Source organism: Manduca sexta, chromosome 3 (genome assembly GCF_014839805.1).
Source record: "Manduca sexta isolate Smith_Timp_Sample1 chromosome 3, JHU_Msex_v1.0, whole genome shotgun sequence".
In the NCBI taxonomy this organism is placed as follows: Eukaryota; Metazoa; Arthropoda; class Insecta; order Lepidoptera; family Sphingidae; genus Manduca; species Manduca sexta.
In genome coordinates, this window is record NC_051117.1 from 7,280,126 (window position 1) to 7,304,258 (window position 24,133).

Consider the following 24,133-nt stretch of genomic DNA (forward strand, 5'->3'; position numbering starts at 1 on the left):
TCCAACAATAAATTAATGACAGCTCAAACAAATATATCGACGACGCAATGGTCAGCGCGAGCTGGCCATTTTAAACCAAAGAGGATATAATCCTACGTTATAGTTGCAGCTAAACTAAGCCTCCCGGTCTTCTAAAAGAATTTGCTAACTATATATAAATATAATCTAACAATGTATCGTCCGAAAAGCCAATCGCTATATTTCCGAAACCGAAAAAGCAATCAGATGCAATCCGTCGGCACGGTAATCAATATTTTTATCGATCTAGTTACATCAAGATTAAAAAACAATTTCAGCCATAGAGATTAAAACATCATCACGTTTCCCGCCAAAACTCAATAACTTACAGCTGCCATATTTATAAGAAATAATTTTAATAAAATAATAAAGTAAATGTGCCTTACCATTAAATTCCTGATTTATAATAAAAAAAAATGTCGAAACCAAGTCTTTTATAATAATAATTTTAAATTTATGTTCAGGGATTTGAAGGAATCAACTGGTCGCCATCTTGAATGACAAGCGGACAGAGTAGATACTAAATTTGTCAAATAATTTATATTTTTGGATTTATAAATATAATGCAAAAAAATACAAATTCAGATAAACAATATAAAATTTAACCGTCTTGTAGGATTAATTAAAATAAGTGACAGTATTACTTTTTATGTTTATGGAATTGCATTTTTTTTACAAGTCCTGCTGATAATTCTAAATTCAAAAAAAATCACAGCCCGATTACTAAGCAAAATTATTTTCTATGTTTCTTGGGAGAGTCTACAAAACCTTTGTAAATATCCTTTGTGACTCATCTATCTATATATATAAAAATGAATCTCTATTACATCGCATCACGTGTGAACGTGTGGAACAATTTCGCTAATTCTTCTTTTGTTGTATTAATTATTGTCAGGAGAAGGTTCTTATGAAAGAAAAAATTAACGAAGTTGAGCGGAACATTAGAAATTTTAAGAAAACTTAACGACAATATTAATTTTACATAACTGTCAGTGGTTTGAAATAACTGTCAGCGATCGACAGAATGTGCGCGTGCATACACAGTTAAGACAGGACAACGTCTGTCGGGTCAACTAGTATTAAATACAACTGTAATGCAATTGTACATAGAGGTCATCAACCCGAATATCCAGTTTATTTCGATTTAATGGTATCTATATTTAAAATAACTCAATTCGAATTATTAATCGATGTTTACAATAAAACAGTAGCATCATTCGTTTGGTGCAATTCCAGAATCTGAAACCCAAACATTTCTTGGCAACAGTTTTATTTCCTAATCCGTACTCATTTTTCATTCGGTTAAAAGACTTTGTTAAGTGAATTCGGTACTTTAAATTAGCTAGTGTGTGCCGCGCGGTTCGACTGTATTTTTTATATACGAATTTAATATATTCAATAATAGGTTTAGTAGTGGACTTCCTTTAGCTAATGATGATAAATTAAAAATATAATTTTAATGATTTTATTGCACTTTTAATTACCTTTTTGATATTACCCACATACCTGATGCATATTTACGACACTAAGTTACATAGATATTTAAAATCAACACATTTTTCTATATTTTTTAAAATATATGAAATTTTTTGAAAAATACTCTCGCTTAAGACAATTAGCTTTACAACCGCCAATATCGAAACAAATTTTAAAATCGTTATTTTTCTTGAATTTCCTAGATAATATCTCAAGACATCAGTTTTGTCTGAGAAAACCACATTATTCTCAGAAATACGCTGTAATTATACAAAAAAAGCAACTACAATAACAGCTTAAACTTTGCCAAAACTTGGCAAACTTACGTTAAGTTTTACATCAACATAGCATTCTTTCACTGCCTACGCCAAATTACTTCAATTCAATATAATATAAATAATATAATACAAACAATTTTTAATCTAAAATCAATATACATTAACTAACAACGCAATAAATGACTCAGGCGCAAGATATTTTCGCTATTCCACAATTTTTCAAATTCTGAAACATTGCCAAATGCGTGATGACATTATATTATACGTGATTATTATAATTATAAGACAGCTCTGATGTTCATATGGGCCGTCTCCACGTCTGTCTGTTCATTAAAATTAAAGCTTCGTCTTTCGTATATAATCGTTTTTTTTTTTCTCTTTTTTTTCATTTAACAAAAGGAATAGCACAGATCACAATCATTATGAAGAATACTTAAGCAGCAAATTTCATTAAGACTAGATTGTCTTTCTTAAACCTACGCCCTAATTGAAATTAAACTACGGAAACGACTCTACAAGAAACAATTAACGTCTGCTTGAATTGCTTACCATTCGATAGTATCCTGTTAAATAATTTCAATATCAGCCCTGTATTATATACTGTCCCACTACTGGACACGGGCCTCCTCTACAGACTCCAGACTCCTGGCTGATAGTGAGTAAAAAAAACAATATCCAAATTTTTTCAACTTGCTCAAACATAATTTGATTGGTGAATTGATACGATTAACACATACTTAGCGGTTACAATCGTTTGTAGAAATAGACCTCAAGGCGACTTTCAAGATTTTAATAAAAATCCTTAGTAAGCGAAGTCACGATTAAATTTATACTTATAAAGCTGAAAAGTTATTTTTTTGAACGCTCTAATCTCAGGAACAACTAAACCGATTTTGAATAAAAACTAATAGGAAGCTACATTACTCCTCAGTGCTATAGACTTATTATCCCGGGAAAATATTTATCCAAGAAAAACTATTTCACGTTGTCGAAACCGCAAGCAAAAGCTAGTGTAGTATATCCCTCAGACGCGCCCCAAATTGCACAGATTATTTAATTAGCGATACGCAAGCGTCGTAACTCTACATACGTTAAAACAAGCAAATCGCCGCCATTTTCTCAGTTAAATATCAACCGTAACGACATGTTTAATTCAGCTAAACTGAATTGTGTACCGTTGAAGTTGGCACAGTTAGTATTTTGATTCCGGGTTGAAAAGAGATTTGTTGAGATTGATGTCAAGATATCTCTGAAGTTTGCCCTATATTCAAGCCGATGTTGAATATAATTCCTAGCTGTTTCTAAATTAGACATATCGCACCCTTAGAACTAAGATGACCTCAAAAAAGATTTGTGGAAAACAAAAAAGATTTGAAAACAACATAGAAGGCATTGATTCGGGCGATCGCGGCGAATTTCTGTTTCTATTCTATAATTTTGTCTTTTTCTCGTCATAGGGTTATAGAACATGCTTTAGGAAGTCTTTTTTTATAAATCAGAAAAAATATAAAATTTATATTAGGTCACTTAGTTCTAAGGGTTCGATATCCGTCAATCAAAGGATTGATTGATATGTTAAATTAAATTGACAACCAAATTCTAATCTTAATCTTAAAATTATTATAATTAATGCTTGCCCTAACCATTTTTTTTTCTTTTATTATTATACACATCAAACAATTTGCTTGTCAATAAATTTGACAAAAGTTGATTGATCAGAAATGAGTATTAGATTCTATATTGTATCTACTTTTTTGCAAATAAAGGATTTACTATTTGCTATTCCGTCTCTTACAGTTCATTTTATTTGGTCCGCACTGTTACCTAAGGATTTCAATAAACTTGGATATATCAAGAAGATCCTACGCTTCTCGACTGAGTTTGGTTGGCTAAAATTCTACCATTGAAGCCACTATGATCTTTAACCAACGGCGCAAAAGAAAACCCAGAGGTAAAGCAAATTTAAATCAATTCAAAATCTATTGAGTGGACAACTTTATTTTAAGTTTAACCAAAATGTCGGCGTGTGACTCATTATTAAAATACGTATCACTTATATTGAATCAGTTGGGACGCCCACTGTTACGGGCCGAATATTTATGCATTTAAAGCTGACGGCACACCGTCAATCCACTACGAATAAGTGTTGTTACGCGTTTTTAATTGTAATAAATTACATAATATACAACTGAGTCTTTTATTTAAAATGATACGAAAATATATTTTATAAATATATACTGCTTTTTCCAAACTATTTAACTGACAAGCTCCTAAGTATACCACTCTTGGAAGCTCGATGTGGTTCTAGTACATATATCTACAAAGAACTATTTGTGTTAATTAATTTGTTAATTGTAAATTTAAATATAAGGCTAGATATAATTTTATTTATAAGTTACAATAAATTTAGATATAAGTTTCGAGATAATTTAGACTAAGGTTATTTATGTAATTTTACTCTCGCTGAATAAAAGTTTGCTACGCTATAAATTCATGAGCAAAAATAACAAAATTATTGTTTTATGTAATCGTATTATTGTATGTAAAGAATAACATTATATTAATCTCGTGTTTACACAATAGGTATTATTTCTGTATTTATCGATCCCATTTTAATAATTCATTTTTAGTCTTACTTATAAACTTTAAAGTTAAGAGGTGCTTAAGAATTGTTTAAATAGCTGTCAAAAACATCACCGGTTCCTAATTTAAACCTTATTAAGAGGCAAGATGGCGGGTTTTGCCTTACAGCTAATCGAGTAAATTTCTGTTTTGACTAAGCATAGCTTTGCGAAATTTTTATAAGACTGTATTACTGACAATTCAAACTGACTAGAAACCCCGACTGACAGCATACAATCGGCCTATCACAAACCCGCGCGCACACCAAAATACATCGGCGACAGATTTTTATAAGTTTATTTTTATTAATACAGTGCTTACGCCAAATTACGAGTTTTTATTTTATTGCGATGCGAGTATTCCTGTTAGTCATAAAAATATTATTAGATTAAATGCATTTTATAATTCAACAGATTATATGAGTTCTATATTCTTATATATTTGCAATACGCGAACCTGTCGGTTTCTTGATGTAGTGAGGAGGTCGTAGCAAAGGGCCAGGGTTTGCAGGGTCAAAGGGGTTGGAATGTCAGGTCACTTTGTCCGAGTTTTTCGACACTTGGGTTTGGATCCCGTCGAGTGTGATAGGAGTGTAATAAATACTCCATTTTTTCTTACAAATTACGATACACTCAAAAAGTTTGACACCGATTACATTGGAGTGGAGAACAGGAAAAAGAAAAAGAATATGGTTAGTCCAAACATAAGTCGGAATGAGCCGATAAGCTGAGAAGGATTCCTCATGATTTCTGTTTGAATCATTTACTTATAAATTACAATTTCTGTTACACATATACAAGATCTTAAGTTGACCATAATATATTTATTATTTATTCTAGAACACCCCAAGGTATAGCTACATATTATGTATTACGAATATTATAAAATTTGTCGCAAACAAAATATATTTTCATAAATTTAAACTAATTTATTACGTTTTTTATCATTTCCGTCGTTTAATTTATATTCTTCAAAAAAACTTGGCGCCCTCCATTTACCTATGGGTGAAATTATTCATTTCCCGTTACAGTTGCTTATCTTTTAATGTCTAGCGACGACAACTGCGGGAAACCTTAGCAGAAGTCCCACGGGACAGGGATAAAATGAGCCTATAAATACTGGATACAGTCTAGTTGTAAGTAAAATTTCATTCAAATCTATTAAGCGGTTTCTGCGTTTACTTATAATAACCAAACTTTTTACAAACGTATTTATTTATTTGAAATAGTTTTTGAGGGACAGAAAATCCTATATTTTCGCGGGATAAAAAGTAGACTATGTTTCCCAAGGTCTCAAACTATCTCCATGGCAAATTTTATCAATCATTTGGTATTTTTTTTTGTTTATCGCATTCAGATAGACGCAGCAGGAGACTTTCTTTTATAATATTTAAGAATAAGATCCGGTCTGGATATACAAGAAACATACTGTCTATTAACATTTGCGCTCGCTTGGACAGTAAACTTATATTAAAAATACAAATTGTATGAATCACGATATTTATTAGTTCTGTTGTGGTGACTAAATACTTTTCGTGTAAATATAGGTTTATGACAAAGTCGCAGTGGATAGGAAATGCTAATGTTGTGTAAAAATCGCGGCGTTTTTAATGCAATGCTATTTCGCTCAACGTTCGTCTGAATTAAATAGTATATTTGTTGTAGTTCAAAGGAAATATGGCCCAGTGGTATCAGCTGCGAAAAATGAAGGTTAAATATCCGGAACAAATTTTATTTGTAATAGTGGACTATCCATTTTTAAGAAACCTGTTGTAGCCTCAAAGACATGGAGGGAACCAGAGTCGACCTAAACTATTCGAGCGCCTATAGTTTCTGGCGAACTTTTCTTTGGGTCCCAACTATATACCCGTAGCGCCCCTAGAGTCTTTCGCGCCTTCGTTAGAACCTAGCGATCCGGGCAACCTCTTGACCTTGACTCTTGACCCACTCGTCCCTAAATCCAGAATTGTGAAACCGAAAATGGTCCTCCTTTGAGGCTAAGGCCGCGTAGACTCCTAAAATCCTTCACCACCAAGGGTTAGAAGGCGCTCCTGGAGTGGCCGCTCCATTCAGTCTACAGGCGGGCCTACCCTACAGGGCAAATTGGAACCGTATGTTAAAGACACCATGTAACCGTCTATTAGAAATGGGCCAGTCAAGCAAATATACTAACTCTATATGTAGAGTTAGTATATTTGCTCTACGATACGTTTTCACATATTTTAATCAATACATCAATTTCTTCGTACCATTTTAGTGCTACTTACTGACTAATTTAAATAACTCTAATTACTGCATGATATAATTCCGCAGTAATAATAACAGTATTTATTTAATTATAGGATGTGGTAAGTGAACAAAAGGTCACTACGTAATCGAAAATCCGACAATTTATTGTATGAATAAAAGCTATTTTTATACATAATTATTCACAAACTATTGCTCGCGGTTACGACCGCGTTAATGATCATTCCCGAGATAAAAGTAGCATTCAGAGACAATGGAGCTTACTAGTAGTGAAAGAAATTCAACATTGGTTAAGTCATTTTTAAGTTTTATGCAGTTTCACTCGCGGTTGTCAATACGACTATTAAAATGAAATTGTCTTTACTTTATATAAGCGACTTTATCTAGGTAATAATTAAATATTCTCATGTACCTTGACTTATCATAAGTGCAACTATGTTCGCCTACGTGATGAACAAAGCATTTTATTATATTAATTTTATTTTATTTTTAAATAATCATAAACATCTACGCATTACAAGGTTAAAAGAATGTACACTGTAATATAATAATTGCCATAACTTACTCTAATTTAAATAAATTGCACACAATATCTTAATCTACGAAGAGAAAACAAGGACAATAATATTAAGTTTAACTTGTCATTGTAATTAGTCTTTATTGGTAAGTCAACATTGACTTACGGAATACATTGCCTTCCCAAAAATTCGGTACATGACAACTGACTATAAAACTATGTAAAAAAGAATCTAATAAATCCAATGGCTATATCAAATAATATTAAAACTATTGAAACAGCTACGCTTTCCGTTGCACGCTATATTTAAAACATTATTATAAAAACGACACCTGTTCGCATAAAACAAAATATTTTTGCGTCACACAAGATTATAATATATTTGGATAACATAAATTTTTGTACAAGTGTTATTTTTTAGACGTGTTTATATTCAGATAAGGGTCAAATCACAAATATTTTCGTCTGTCTGGCTTTTGACACGTGTATTAACTGTGCGTTTTATGTGCCGTCGCTTGGTTGATACGACACGACGCGATGGATTCATTAAAACTCGATTTTAAAGATAGTGTTAGCAATTGACGGGGACTAGTTGACTGGGAGAGGCGTTCTTGGAATCTGATTAAAAACTAGTAAAGACCTGTGGTTAAGTAGAGTCAAGATTTTTAAACGGTTAAAACAAACTGAGATACTAAACTCGATGTATTTGAATTTATTTGGATGACGGAAGACTGACTACCGACAATTCGAAACATGATTAAATTGTATTTAAATGAAGCAAATAATAATATATAATCATAAACTCTAACTAGAAAAAAATCTACAATATATGATACAGAAATTTAATCTATACCAATTATTTAAAATAGCGACATCTAGTGTCAGGTAGTTGAATTAACTCAAGGTTACTCTAGTGACTAAGTAATGTTACAAATTATTTACGTGATTTCAAAGAAGTCCAACAGATGGCGCTTATTACAATTATAAAAATATAAACACGTTTTTTTTTATACGAACAAAGGAATCAAAGAAACAATAAAGCGAATATTACAACAGGGACAAGACGAATACACAAATTAAAACAAAAAACGTATGGTACATGTGAATTACAAAAAGTGCACAAAATATCAAGATGGATTTGATACAGTCAAAGATGTTTTGTAATCTTTGACACGAAATCGGGATGTGGGGTTCAAACTACCATACCCATAATGTCTCTCCTTATATCGCTCAGTCGATACCACGGTTGATAAAAGTCTGAAAATGGGAGTTTAATGAAAGCTATACCATTTTATATCTTTCCGCGTTCTTTTGTAGATTTGATTTTCTAATTTATTAATTTTGATACCAATTTATTATGTGTTACGTATAAGTAGGTATTAGTTTTTCCATTAATTATAATACACAGTGTCAAGCAATGGAAGATTAAAAATACTGATTGCCGATTGTACCCATTCTTATTAATTTATCCGCACCTCAGATGATACTTTTTTTCCAATAGCCGATTTTCCAACACCATAGCCAATGGTACAAATCTTTATACAAATCTTTTAGATTGAGACCATAACGTAGGCCCAGAATCAGTCTTTGACTTACCTTCTAAAAACTGTCTGGTGGGGAGTCGCAGGGAGACTTTAAGGGAGGACGCGTACGCAGAATCTATGTACCAATGAGGTTGCTGCTCGCCCAGCCTAGTGCTGCTGCCTCTGTAATCAAAATAAATAATATTTAAATTAATTTGCTTTTCCATTGCGTAAGAATATACGGAGATAGGACAGAAAGTAGACACTTATGCGTTAAAGAAGGTTTCTATAAAAGAGCCCCAAAATATTTTCATAACTTAAATTGCATTACTTTTTACGTCGATAATTGTGTTACAGCGTTTGAGATCGTTTCTTTTAAGTTCTGTCATGTCATTTATGAAGATGTTAAAATTTCAGATTTTTTAAGCTGCAAACACTAGGTCCATATTAACTTAAGTGTAAATTTTCTACAATAAGTAATTACCTATTTTTTTATAAATTATGGATATATTGAATCCATGCTATGGCTACTTAGCCTTCTTTCATTCTGAAATAAATCTCAAACTCTAACTACATGTAAAAGTTTTTTTCATAACGCATTTAGCGCTGGAATGCCATAAAAAAGTGTGCAATCATTTGATGAAGTGAGATAAGAAATAGTAGTGTACCTATTTATATTTTTTTTTATTTTTGGCTTCACTGTAAAGTTATATTTAGTTTTTTAATAAAACGCCAATGTATTGCCACTTACAAAGACGTACTATGCGTATAACGACATAGTTCTAAAGTAGTTTGTGTCTTAAATACTCGACGAAGTATAAAAACTTATGAGAAGCAACTTCAAACATATTCGAACTTTATCATCTCAATTATTTTGCACTAAAAGCGGTTCAAAGTGTATACCTGGATAGCAGCAGTTTTATTATAAACTGTAAATGTTGTACATTAAACGAGAATCAATAAAATCAAAAGGATAAACGCCAAAAAAACACAATGAGAGGTTATGACGAATCAAAACATTGCAAATGCGTGACTTTTGTGAAACAAGAGCAAAGTGCAAACGAAAACTGCGAGAGATAGTTACCCTGTATCCATTTTGTCAAACTACACGTAAATTCTTAACATAAAATAAAATTCGCCAGCGATATTCAAAATAAAAACTACATGTTTCCTTCGTTCATATGTCAAACCTGAACTATTTTCGTCTACCCCAAGTTCACACTGGTGAGACGCAAACGTAAATATCTTTAATCTAGTTATATCTGTGCAAACGTCGGCATCCGCTAACTTACGACGGTCGCACGTCATTTACCGGTGGCGTTATTCGGAACTAGCATTTTCAGTACATTCATGCGATGACAGCGCTGCTTTCAATCGCAAAGTTATGTTGGCAATCTGAAAGCTTTCAGTTTCAGCAATGGTTCGCATCTCTGTAAGAAATTTGAATAGTTGCAGAAAAATGTCAACAGATGGCGCTGTACAGAATTGGTTAAAATCATTTTAGTTTCGCTATTCACCGCAAGATGACGCTAGTAGCTAGAGCTTTTTAATTTATTATTCAAATAAATTATTATAGATATCATGGTTAAGACTTTCAAAATTTCAAAGTGCATTTAATAATATTATACTGTATAAGATCCTAGATTTCAGTATTTCGGGTATAGTTTACGTTCACACAAAATTCATTTTTTTTATAAATCACAATACTTTGCAGTATTGATTTATAATCAATTCAAAAAACAAATTGAAATTTTACAAATTATCGTCGTTTTTGCTCGATTTTATTAATATTAGTATCGAGAATCCGCGGTATAATTATAAAACACAGTCGGAGCTTTCGCGTATTTCCGGACAGCGTTTGCCGCTGAGTGAAAATGTTGAAAGCATAATGGATATCCTCACTCGCATGTAAATATACATACATTCATTCAAAACCACGAAAATTGATGTATTCAAGCACCTACGTAGAAATGATTCATTTATATTCCCACTCTTAAAGAAAACAGCCACTTCTAGAAACTTAAATAAGTACTGTAAAAAATATTGACATAAAATTGATAAATTACATATAATCAAATAATGGAAATCGCTAAAATCCCAACCATAAATCCGACAAAGTATTCCATATTTTATCATCATAACGGTGGACATAACAATTTGTCGCTAGCTAATCGATCGTAAGTGACAACTCTCACAACTATTCTCTAGAAAATCTAAAAAATGTTTTGTTTTTAAGGTCTTGAGTTCGATCCACACCCGGGGCAAGAATTTTGTATCATTTCTACAACACAGCCTAAAGAAATATCAATAAATCCTATCAGAAAGAACTCGAGACCCCACGTTTCTCAACCAGTTTACCCACCGAGCCACATTACGTGTACAAGCGAAAATGAAACAAAAATACTATGTTATTGTTACCACAGCTGCTGCGCTGAAGATTAAAATTCTTGGAACGGAGAAAACAGTCAGGGACGGTTTTAGAGTTTGGAATGGGTGGACGACCCCCCAAGGTCTCTATCGCAAATAATAGATAGGTTTGTACGTTGCCAATAGCTATTAAATTTTAATAGTGGCTTGACAACTGATGTCATATATTAATGCGATTTATTATTTTATACGTAGTTTATATTGAGTTGGTGAATGCTTTTAATAAATTAATCTTGTTAAATTTTCTTTGGAGTCATCTACTTCTTAACACTGACAGACAATCGCCGGCTTAATTCAGGGAGTATAGAAACAAATAGCGTATAATATCAGCACATAAAATAATTTAAAAAAGCAGACTGGTTACTATTATACATATTTTTGAAATAACACAATCCCAAAGATGTTATTTGTATCTCTCGATTTATATCATATAATTTTATTTTATTAACTAACAGCCTTTAATACGTAACGTGTATCAAATAAATGCTCTTTTTAGCATAGCAATACTTCGCTGTAATAATTCGCCTATACGATATAACACAGAATACGCGCCTGCCTGCCTTAATATATTTAATAAATGTATAAAAACGTAAACGTTACATAAAAATGTTGTTTTATCTCTTTACGAAAACAAAATAGTTTGTTTAGGAAATACTAAATTCTACGAAATATATCCGCTTTTTAAATTTTTTATCTTATACACTAATATTTGTTGTTGATATATACTTACAAACAAGAATGGAAATGAAAAAATACATTTAACAATACATTAAAGACTCGATTAATAGCATTAATTGTTGTCGTAAGTCATTCGGATAATCGTAAATCCGTATAATTGAATGTATGAAGGAAAGCTATTTCTATACGTAAATATGAATTATTTTAAACAAATTTCTCTCGTTCTCCACGTATGTTTGCACTTGGAAAAACATAAAACGCAATTTTTATAGCGCAGGTTTTCATTAATAGTATATCTCAATAGTTAAAAAAGGTTAGACATGATATAAAACAAAGATTGAAAAGGATAACGCCATTACTAGTTCACTATCGCATAAAGTTCGTGGCTTTAATGCTCTTCTATATAAAACCGTTTTAAAGGAATAAACATGTTTACGCATTCATAATGGGTGAATAGAAATGGCGCCAAATTTAGTACCAACTGTATTGTCAGTTGACGTAGAGAGAAAATAACCGATCCGCCGATTTCAATAACCATTTCGTTCTCTTTTCGATTCAAAATGGACCACTCAGAGCTGATTGTTTTATCAAGTTTACGAATGACTTATTTGATAGGTTATTCTCGGCATCCATGTTATATCCTTTGGACTTTCAAGTAATTTTGTAGAAAGCTGTCCAAGTTAGTATCCGCACATATAGGCCTCGGTGGCGCAGTAGGCAGCGCATAAGTCTCATAATAGAGGTCGTGAGTTCGAACCTCACCCGGGGAAGATTTTTGTTGAATCCAATTCCTTCCTTGTATAATTTGGACTCGCTGATAATTATGTTACTGTCTAATTTGTTACCCACACATACGAGCCTCGGTGGCGCAGTAGGCAGCGCGTAAGTCTCATAATCTTAAGTCGATCCTCACCCGGGGCACATATTTTTCATGTTTGTTTAGTAATGCGAAGTCAACAATCTCTACCTTAACCTAACCTTAAGGCCCCAAGGGGCCTTATTCTCTATCCCGCACGTTAGTTTAACAGTGCGTAACAAGCACGTAACACAACGCGTCATGTTTAGGACTATAGAAATTTGGCTTACAGAATACCATTCCACACACATTTCTCGAAGATAACATGACACGGCCGCGTTACGCGTTTACACTATCATACAGAATAAGGGCCCTGATGTTTGTATGCATATAAACTCCTTTACACTTAAAACAGCCCATACCTTTAAGACAGACATTTTAATGAAAATAGGAATATTTGTAAAAACTGTAGGCAATTTCTTCCTCCTGTCTTTTTCCAGTAATTTTAATAATCTTGTTCATCCGACATATATGTTTGTAAAGGTAAATAAATATTTATGATAAATATTTTACTAACATGATGTAAATAATTACATAAAATTATTCTTTGAGACTCAATAGTTAAATCTAATCAGAAATTAACAAGCCGGCTTGATCCCTATACTTTTATTGTCTTTAAAGTCGATTTTTGCAATCAGAAAGATGTGCATGTTTGCATGCTCAACGTCTAGAGGAACAAACTATTATATATAGAATCCACTCGATACCTAAATTACTGCGCATAATTGTATAGACATTCCATTAAATAGCATTGATTTTATGTGCCTGTTGAAGAATGTAAATGAATTGTTTTAATTCTTGTCCAATTTTGATCATCAATTACTTTAAAATAAAACTATTTTACGGATTTTATCGCGGTTTTAATATTTTAATCCCGAAGTTTCGAAGACTGCGGTTTAGTGGTCACGAAGTGGACTGAGGTGTTGGTCATCCGCAAAGCCAATGTTACATTTTACAATTATTATACAATGGTGTTTATTTTTTTTTCTATTGACGTTTCGATTTACGCTTAATGAGCTCACAGTGTCTTGAAGTCTAACACACTTACAAATAGATGTATAAAAGATTTGAAGTATGTATATTTGTAGCACTTCTATGAAAGTGTGCACTCGCCGTGTGTGTTCCACTTGTGATGAGATTGAATAAGAGTGTTCCAACTGTTTGAGTGTTTCGATTGCGCAAATATTTATGACTAGCTCTTGACCACTGTTCCGCGTACGGCATAAAGTTTATCCGAGGTTAAAGTCATACTTTATATTTTCGCCGAATAAAAAGTAAAACACTAAGAAGTAATTAATATCTGCCCATTTGATATGTTAGATCCAGTGATTAGAACCTAAACAAACTCACAAACTTGTCCTGTTTATAATATTAATTGAATATTACCAGATTTAATCTTCACAGGTACACAATCATTTTAAAAGCTAATTCGTTCATTACTAGCTTCTATTGGCATGCGCATCGTGGAAGCGATTTTTCCAATAAACTTAACCACAATACATTTTAATCATAGCTAAAATGCCAAGAAGCGATAATTAATTAAATTTAATTATAATAAAACATACTTTGTTTTCCCCACAGGGCAGTACAGTTTTCAAAAAAGAAAGAATCTTTTTCTTTTATTAATTTAGTCGTTTTGGAAAGAAAAAAACGCATCAAAATCGGTCCATTTGTTTGAGAGCTACGATACCACAGACAGACAGATATAGATACTTTAAATTTATAACACCTCTCTTTTCTGTCGCGGGATATTTTTTTATAAAATATAGTCTCTACATCGCCATGTAGAATTATTTACTGGTGTGCAAAAACACCAAAAAAATTACCAATATCAATACGTCTGTATCTATACTTATAACCTTCTATCTTCTTCTATACTTATAATAAATCTGTAGAGAGGTCAATTCTGTACATGAAATATATTTCCAAAATAACTATCAGGGGGTGATTAGGGATTGATACTGATGCCAAAAATGCAATTAGTAAAATTTTTGTCTGTCTGTCTGTATAACCATTATAGAAACAAAACTACTCGACGGATTTTAACGAAACTTGGTACAATTATTTGTCATACTCCTGTGCTGGTTATAGTATACTTTTCATCAAGCTACAATTAATAGGAGCAAAGCAGTGAAGGGAAATGTTGGGAAAACGGGAGAAGTTACTCCATTTTTTAAGCTTCCGTCGCGTGTGCAACCTTAATGGTTAAAGCTACACAGAAATCATGTATGACGGAAATGTTCTCCTTAAAATTATGGAAAAAATATCCCGCGGCAGCATTATCTATCTTTTATAGTTGACTCACAATAACACGTGTAACTCCCGATAGCTTAGCAGTTCGAAGCTTTCTCATTGTATTTGTCTACTCTTACGTTTAAAACACTCTCAGTCATCCCTAATTAAAAAAGTTTACATTATTAAATATTCTATAAAAAAGAATCATAGAAATCGGTATAGAAACACCAAAGTTATACATGAAATACGCTAATAATAAGCCATCATGCGTGAATACTGAATCATGCTATAAGGATTATTTTTGTAAGGTCTTAATTTTAATAAGGTCGCGAACGCACAGGCAGGCGGCTTGCTTGGCACCTAAAGGCTAGCGAATCACCTAGCGAGTAGCTTCGTAAACGAACATTCTCGAACGTTCGCGACCGGCTCCATTTTTGAAGTCCGAAATCCACGCGGGCGAAGCTGCGGGCGGAAGCTAGTATAATATAATAATAATAATATCAGCCCTGTATTATATACTTGCCCACTGCTGAACACGAGCCTCCTCTACTACTGAGAGGGATTAGGCCTTAGGCCACCACGCTGGCCTAGTGCGGATTGGTAGACTTCACACACCTTCGAAATTCCTATAGAGAACTTCTCAGATGTGCAGGTTTCCTCACGATGTTTTCCTTCACCGTTAAAGCGAACGATAAATTCACAAAGAATACACACATGATTTTAGAAAAGTCAGAGGTGTGTGCCCTTGGGATTTGAACCTGCAGACATTCGTCTTGGCAGTCCGTTCCACACCTAACTAGGCTATCGCCGCTTGTTTATTTAAATTAATTAGTTGTAGTTAATACGTCTTTAACTGCAACTAATTAATTTAAATAATTCTCTTCTACATAATGCAATCATTAAATCGGAGCAATAACTAACAAATGCGCCGACATATTAATGGTTAAACAGAGGCTGAACATCTGTCTGTACGCCCGTCCATATAGATATGCTCACGACACATAATTAAACAATAGGACAGATAGCATACAAGCGTGGACAAGTTGAAATTCAAACACAAATTATTGAAAGGTTACTATTGTAAATAACGTCTTTCAAGTCTTATTTCAAAAGGCATAATAAACTATATACTGGTGGTAGGTCTATCATATGTGAGAGTCCACCTGAGTAGATACCATCGCAAGGTCTATGCCTTTTTTTCTCCCACAGTAAAAATCCATGTTATAGGGAACGGAAGAACCGGCCTTCCGATCAAGAGGACATTTAGATGCCCTCTAGGTTGGCTCCCTACCAATTATGCCGTCATATCGACTAAAACCTGCAGTGACCTGCTTCTGCGCATGTGAAACGGTTCCGGAGGATGCAGAGTTCCGAAATCGCCTGACCCGTCTCAGCACAATGGTCTCATCTCCTTTGGAGCTCAGAGGTCCTCTCCTTTCGGCACCATTTGTCGAAATGAAGCCGTGTATTCCTCGCTACGCGGCCTCGACCCCCAATAGCCCCCTTTCAGTCGCCTCTCACGAGAGGCAGGGAATACCATGGCGGAATTCTTGAAAAACTCCAGTTTGGAGAACATTGTAGGCAGTGTAACTACTGGATCAATAACTGGCTTTTAGGTTTCGTGGCTTACATTTTTACACTAATATATGAGTAGAGCAATCTTTACAACAATTATGGCAACAATGCCTACCGCATGCTTAACGGCAGAAATAGACAATGCAAAGGTACTCAGCCCTACTAACCTACCTTGTCCAAATTTGCTGGTGGTAGGATATATTTTTATCCGCCCGGATAGCGACCATGGCAGCTTATGTGTATTGAGTTCCGGGATCAGTCTATATCCGGTTCCAACAGGCCGGCATAATTGTGTCGACTGTCGAGGGGTAATCATCTCTCGTCAGTCGACATTCTATTGGACCCCACTCCACTTACAATCAGGTGGAGTGGAATACCTTAGCCGTGAACATATAAAAAAAACACGAAGTTAAACTTGTAAAACAGTAATTTAATTTGAATTTGAGCAATAAAACATTCGTCCATGTTTTATTCCATTGATTTATTATAAACAATATAATGCTTCACCTATCTGTCAATAAATAATGCATTAACTATGATTTATTGCATCGTAAACATTGTTTAGTTTGTATTGCAGTGATTTATGTATGTAAAATAACATCAAAGACTAATTTTGGGATTATTCTCAAGGATTTCTTTTGTTTTGAACTTTTTGTGAGCATCGATATTATATATGTACTATGTACTAGATTTGGCGTTCTGAACATTCACTGTGTTCAACTGAATTGAACTGTAATCCATTCAAACTGACTTTAGTATTGTCAATATTGACAGCTTGTGGTTGCGTACGGAGTGGCGCTCATAATATAAAAACCCGAGTCTAAGTGTAAACCTGGATCTGAATAATAATATTAGTCAAATAAGTAAAATTATTTGTTGTTTAAGTGTATAAATAGGTTATAACAGTGACGTTCTAGTTGCTATTTTAGTTCAGATTTTGAACAAATAGTTTACATGGACGTTCGTGTCTATAAAATATATGTCAAAGTTTGTGAGCCTTTAATCCTCATTTAAGCAATGGTTTCCATGGCAATCGTTATACAATTTAAGAATGTTTTGAAAGTGTTTTGAATTTATTTAAATATCGTATTAAATTTGTAGGTTTGACACAAGCCTCGGTGGCGCAGTAGGTAGCGCGTAAGTCTCATAATCTTAAGGTCGTGAGTTCGATCCTCACCCGGGGCAAGTATTTTGTAGAGTCCGATCATATATTTTTCGGACTCGCCGGCAATTTCCTTGATTACTGTCTAATTTGCTATCAGCTCACAGGCCACGGTGGCGCAGTAGGCAGCGCGTAAGTCTCATAATCTTAAGGTCGTGAGTTCGATCCTCACCCGAGGCAAAGTATTTTGCAAAATGCTAAGACCATTATAAATATGAAAGATGCATCATTTCCGGAAGTTGGCATCCTGAATGTACCCCGGTCAATACACAACAACATGTCGTTAAATTCAAAGGAAAACCGTGGTTTTTGCGTAAACATAAAATTTATTATAGATTCTTCATCCGCTTTTGTTCATCGACCCTTTATTATAGTATCTTATTTCTATTATGCTAAGGTGATTTGGGCATTTGGAGAGGATGGATGATAAGAAACTGACAAAGAGGGTTTATAAGGCGAATGTGGATGGTAGAGCCGGTAGGGGTCGACCGCACCGAACCTTCGAATGTCAGATATCTGACATTCTCAGTAAAGGCCAGGTCAAAAGTACCCGGAACCGGAGGGAATGCATGAAAGGATTACTGAAGGTTGAGGAAGCGCGAGAAGTATGCCAGGACCGTGCAAAGTGGCAATCTATAGTCTCTGCCTACCCCTATGGGATAAAGGCGTGATACTATGCATGTAGTTCTATTATTTTTATGTGTTTCCTGACTATTGGTTCGTATTTTGTACATTTCGAATAAATGCTATCATCTTATTTATCGATAAATTAATTCTGTTTTTTTTTATACGTGCACTGCAAATTAATCCCAATGCACCTGATAATAAGTGGTGTTCGCTCTAATAGAATGTCGAATGACGAGAGATGATTACCCCTCAGTAGTCGACACAATTATGCCGGCTTGCTAGAACCAGATATATACAATCTAATCCCGGAACGCGACACACTTAAGTGTCCCACTATGGCGGGGTTTAACACTTTGTATACGTAAGTCGCTATCCATATAACATATATCCTACCGCCAACAAAACAAACTATGGAGACGATATATCTATGAAACTGACTGGTATAGTACTACAGTTACTACATGATACAAGTCTTGGGTCCTGAATTCCAACTACGCAGTACGTTCTTGGACACTCAAATAATAAAAATTCAATGAAAAACCAACTCAACAGTTATAATTTAAAACTTTCAGAAGCAAATCCTAACACATTTTTCATTATATTAGCACGTCGCAAAAAATCGCACTCGCTCTAAATAAATCAACGCAGGAAAGTAGCTACATGTTAAGATTAGTTTTCCGTTCAAATCTGTATCCACTAGCTACATTTCAAATGATTAGGCGACGTGCAAGTCCCACCGGAGCAGTAGCGCATATTTCACTTGTGAATATAAATGATCAGTGGATTCAAAATGTAGATTTATAAATCATTATGGATTTAGGACTGTGCTATTTTCGATTTTACGGATTTTAATTGAATAGAGAACACATTTTTTTTAATAGAAGCTATAATTGTTTGGCCGTTTTGCTCAGAAAATGGAACTTCGAGAATAATATGTTTGCAGTTTTGGTTGGCTGAATCTGGTTGGGAATGTTTATATTTAAATAAATGTCATAGAAGAATAATAATATTTTTCGATAGAACATTTATTTTACCAGCCGTTACAGTTAAAAAATTTCCAATCAAATTTTGATTTAGAGTAGTTCACTGCATTGAGGGTCTTATTACTTTAATAAAAGAGGCTAATTCATCCCTGGATAGGGCCTATGATAGGCCAGCTGTGTAGGGCGAAATCAAACTTTATAATTGTATATGAGGGGTTTTGTTTTCCTTTTTTTGGTATTAATTAGTATTTATGCTACATCCAATTTACAACCCAAATGTTTTTTTTTTTCAAATCCCTCAAAGTTTTGAAATTTTCCCTAATACTGGCCACCCGTCTACAATAAACTTTTCCTATTTACTCGCGCGTACATAAAATATTTTGTCGTGCGTACATTTCGACACATTGGCCCGCGTCGAAGGTTGCAAGAAACAATGCCCCAACACTCAAAAATCTGTTCATTCAACCCGATTAATTTGGTACATTTTATTTGAGTTTGCCGGCGTTATTTTCGTCGTGCCGGCTCGAGGCGCCGCGGTGTCACGTTACATGACACGCTGTTGACTGGTTTGTGTCACATCTGACGTGACGCGTCAGTGTGAGACATTGACAACTTATTGAGTGTAGGAGCGACATTAAAATGGTGTTTATTAAATGTTTTAGGTTAGTTTTGAGGCATTGTTAGAAAACTTGCAATGGAGAAGGCAGATGTAAATCGAGGCTATCGTGAAATACAGATTTATATAGATGCAGGGTACTTCGGAGAGTAAATTATTAAACCTTTTGTTTTGTGAATTAGAAAAATTTTAATAGATTTTTCGTGATGCTTGAAAAAAATTATAATACTAAATTAGACACGTTGTGGCTCTGTAGTCCTTAGTAAAGGTCTAATCTTCATTTTGTCAATCTTTATCTACATTTCAGAACACGGCCTAAAGTTTCTTTAACAGAAATTTATCTCTGATATTCATAGACTGTTTATAGTTGTTGTAAAAAATATAGTGACAGCTGAACATACCAAGATGATCTAAACAAAATGGCCATGCCAAACAGGAATTCACCAAAGCCAAAACGATCTTAATTTGCCAATTTATAACCTAAACAAATTACGTGAAGTACAATTGTAAAACAAGCTATTAGGTTCGAAACAATTAATTAATTAATGTAGGGAAGTTTGGCTGTCAATTACAATGGATCAGAGGTGGTGGGCGAGATGCCAACGGAGAGCGCAGCTGTCGGCAGAACTCGACATAAGAGATCTCTAGAGCGGCAGATTGATGGCGAGTGGATTCGAGTTCCGAGAATTTGCGGATTATTTAGATTTTGGGGAGTTTTATTCATCTTAATATTATGCTGCATAGTTTTTAACCGATATAAAATTTCGTTCAGAGGGTGGATCCATAAACTATCTGTCCGATAACTTATTGGGTCTGCTACGGGTATGCGACCCCGAACTACTCTAGCTACTAGTGTCACAAACCTTATCTTCCGTGACAGTAGTATCCTTGTCCCTTCCATTTCCCTCTTCCTTTCTAATTATCCCTCCTTATATAAATTCCTTTCCTTTCTCCAACCGGCTAAAGGCGGTATAACCTAGCTCAACTAGGCACAGCCAGCCCCCCAGACCGTTGACAGGCAGCAGTATTAACGGTGCGAAGAACTGTGCCTCTGCGATCGCCAACCCGTTTGCCCAGCGTGGCGATTATGGGCATAAACCCTCCAATGATACAGAATCATAGGAAATGGCCCCAGTTCCCGGTCGCCCTGTTATTCCTGGCCAAGGCGGCGGTCACGGTAACGGCAGGGCAGGGGGTGCGAAGAATCCCCGGGCTACGATAGGCCGCCCATCTCAACTGACCCTGGCAACCTACAACGGCAGAAGTCTTCGGCTTGATGAACATCTCGCACAGTTGGAGACGGAGCTAGAGAACATAAGGTGGCATGTCCTAGGGTTGTGTGAAGTCCGTAGAGAGGAGAGGACTCTATCACCTTAGACTCGGGCCACCTTATATACTACCGCGAAGGCGATAGGATATCCCAGGGTGGCGTAGGCTTTCTCGTCAATAGAGCCCTCACTAACAACGTTGAAGAAATTTCCAGTGTGTCGACCAGGGTAGCTTATATGGTTCTTCGGTTATCTAAACGATATACCATGAAGATCATACAGGTCTACGCACCGACTTCGACACATTCGGACGACGACGTGGAGGATATGTACGAGGACATATCAAAAGCCTTGCACAATACCACAAAGGCCCATTTCAACGTTGTTATGGGGACTTCAACGCTAAAGTGGGAACCCAAAGTCACGGCGAATCCAGAGTGGGACCACATGGTTATGGATGTCGGAATCACAGAGGACAAATGCTCGTAAACTTTCTTGAGAAAGAGGGCTCTTTTGATGAATTCATTCTTCAAAAAGGGACCCCAGAGGAAGTGGACGTGGCGAAGTCCGGATACTGTGACAAAGAACGAGATCGACTTCATCATGACGGACAAAAAGCACATATTCAGAGATGTCTCAGTGATCAATAGGTTTAATACCGGATCCGATCACCGACTTGTACGAGGCTCTCTGAATATCGATATTAAGCTTGAAAGAAGCCGTCTCATGAAGTCCACGCTCCGACCTAATCCACTCCAAATCATGGCGGGTTCCGAAAAGTTCCAGAGAATGCTCGGAAATAGATTCGCTGCATTGGCACCCTCTGAAGATATTGACGAGATCCTACACAATCTGGTTGATGCGCTTAAGGAGAGGGCATCAAAATCTGTAAAATGCAGCGTAGAGGCAGAAAGTCCAAACTCTCGGATGAGACTCTACGGCTTATGGCAAATAGACGCGAAAGCACCCAAGTTACTTCGTCAGAGAGGTCAGACCTTAACAGGCGCATAGCAAAATGATACGCCGAGACCTTCGGAGCTTCAATACACGCCTCATTGAAGAAGCGATAGAGCGAAACCGAGGGTCTAAGGTATTTGCTCAGCAGCTTAGAAGGAGCCACCTGACGAAGTTAACGACACAAAAGGGCAAAACCGTTTCGTCACAGTCGGAGATTTTTGCCGAGATTGAGGACTTTATGGTCGATTATACGCTGCACATGCTCCTTATCCACGGCATGTCGACCATGATCCCAGAGCCACCCTGACGCGCCACTACAGCGACGATCTGCCAGAAATCGACCAAGGCGAGATCGTGTTGGCTCTGAGACAACTTAAAATGGAAAAGCCCCGGTGAGGGACGGAGTTACTTCGGAGCTCCTGCAGGCAGGTGGCCTTCCTGTCATACAGGAGCTACAAAAGCTGTTTAACACCGTTCTACACTGTGGGAGAACTCCAAATGCGTGGAGTAGGAGTCTGGTGGTTCTTTTCTTTAAGAGGGGATCAAACCCTTCTAAAGAATTATAGGCCCATCTCACTCCTGAGCCACGTCTATAAGTTGTTCTCCAGGGTTATCACGAATCGCCTCGCTAGGAGACTCGACGAGTTTCAGCCCCGGAGCAGGCTGGGTTTCGCGGAGGATACAGTACCATAGACCACATACACACAGTGAGGCAGATTATACAGAAATCCGAGGAGTATAATCGGCCCCTGTGTTTGGCATTTGTGGACTATGAGAAGGCCTTCGACTCTGTCGAAACCTGGGCTGTCCTGGAATCCTTACAGCGTTGTCAAGTAGATTATCGCTATGTCGAAGTGCTGAGACTGTCTGGTATAAATCTGCCACTATGTGTGTCCAAGTACAGAACCAGCAGTCGGGACCCATTCAGCTGCGCAGAGGGGTGAGACAGGGGATGTTATTTCCCCAAAACTGTTCACAAGCGCACTGGAGGATTTGTTCAAGACTCTGGACTGGAAAGGTATGGGCATTAACATAAATGGTGAGTACATCTCGCATTTGCGTTTCGCAGACGACATAGTGATAATGGCAGAAACACTGGAGGAACTACAACAGATGCTAAACAGCCTAGCTTCGGCCTCACAGCGAATAGGTCTAACAATGAATCTGGATAAGACAAAACTTATGATCAATGACCACCTAGATCCAAGACCTATCGTTGTCAATGGCCACCTTCTCGAAGTTGTTTCGGAATACACCTACCTTGGGCAGATTCTGCAATTAGGAAGAAACAGCCTTGAGAGGGAGGTTAAAAAGAGAATCCAGCTGGGCTGGGCCGCATTTGGCAAACTGCGTCGGGTTTTCTCGTCACTTCTACCACAATGTCTGAAAACGAAGGTTTTCAACCAGTGCGTCCTACCTGTCATGACCTACGGTGCCGAGACGTGGACGCTCACAGTACGGCTGGTCCACCAGCTCAAAGTCGCTCAGCGAGCTATGGAACGTGCTATGCTCGGAGTTTCTCTGAAGGATAAACTTCGTAACGAGGTCATTCGTCAGAGAACCAATGTCATCGACATAGCACACAGGATTAGCAAACTGAAGTGGCAGTGGGCAGGGCATATCTGTCGAAGAACCGATAACCGATGGGGTAAACGAGTTCTTGAGTGGAGACCACGGCTCGGCAAACGTAGTGTAGGACGCCCTCCAGCTAGGTCGGGAGAAGATCTGCGAAACGTCGCAGATAAGAACAGGATGCGACAGGCCGAAGACAGGGTAAAATGGCGTATATTGAGGAGGCCTATGTCCAGCAGTGGACAAAGATATAGGCTGATGATGATGATGATGATAAAAATTTAAGAGGTTACACAAGAAGCTAATTCAAAATGGGTTTGTAAAAAGTGTTCCGCTATTGACTATCTTCTCTAAATGACACCATTTATATGCTTTTACCACGTATTCACATCATGCGAAAATAACACACAAAACTTATATTAAAATCGTTGGAAAACAAGAAAGGACTTACTGTTAAATAACATAAAGAGATGCATGAACTTCGGCGTGACGAACCG

General features: G+C 36.0%; 1 protein-coding gene and 2 non-coding genes across 8 annotated transcripts in view; 2 read left to right on the top strand and 1 right to left on the bottom strand.

Moving 5' to 3' along the window:
- The window catches only part of LOC115453254 (filamin-A), a 108,060-nt gene that overhangs the window by 39,964 nt on the left and 43,963 nt on the right, over positions 1 to 24,133 (bottom strand). For 2 of the 6 annotated variants that reach the window (XM_037439175.1, XM_037439178.1), the window contains exons 2-3: positions 8,754 to 8,863; positions 8,364 to 8,414 (exon numbers count right to left, since the gene is read on the bottom strand). In XM_037439175.1, coding sequence (XP_037295072.1) covers positions 8,364 to 8,367 — 4 coding nt within the window. In that variant the 5' untranslated portion in view covers positions 8,368 to 8,414; positions 8,754 to 8,863. Of the gene's footprint in view, positions 1 to 8,363; positions 8,415 to 8,753; positions 8,864 to 9,764; positions 9,901 to 24,133 lie in introns of those variants that run through there. The other 4 variants (XM_037439182.1, XM_037439187.1, XM_037439162.1 and 1 more) reach the window with 3 other exon arrangements.
- Trnam-cau lies at positions 17,564 to 17,636 on the top strand. The gene has a single exon. It is a non-coding gene; the product is annotated as a tRNA-Met (tRNA).
- On the top strand, positions 17,721 to 17,793 carry Trnam-cau. Its single transcript has one exon. It is a non-coding gene; the product is annotated as a tRNA-Met (tRNA).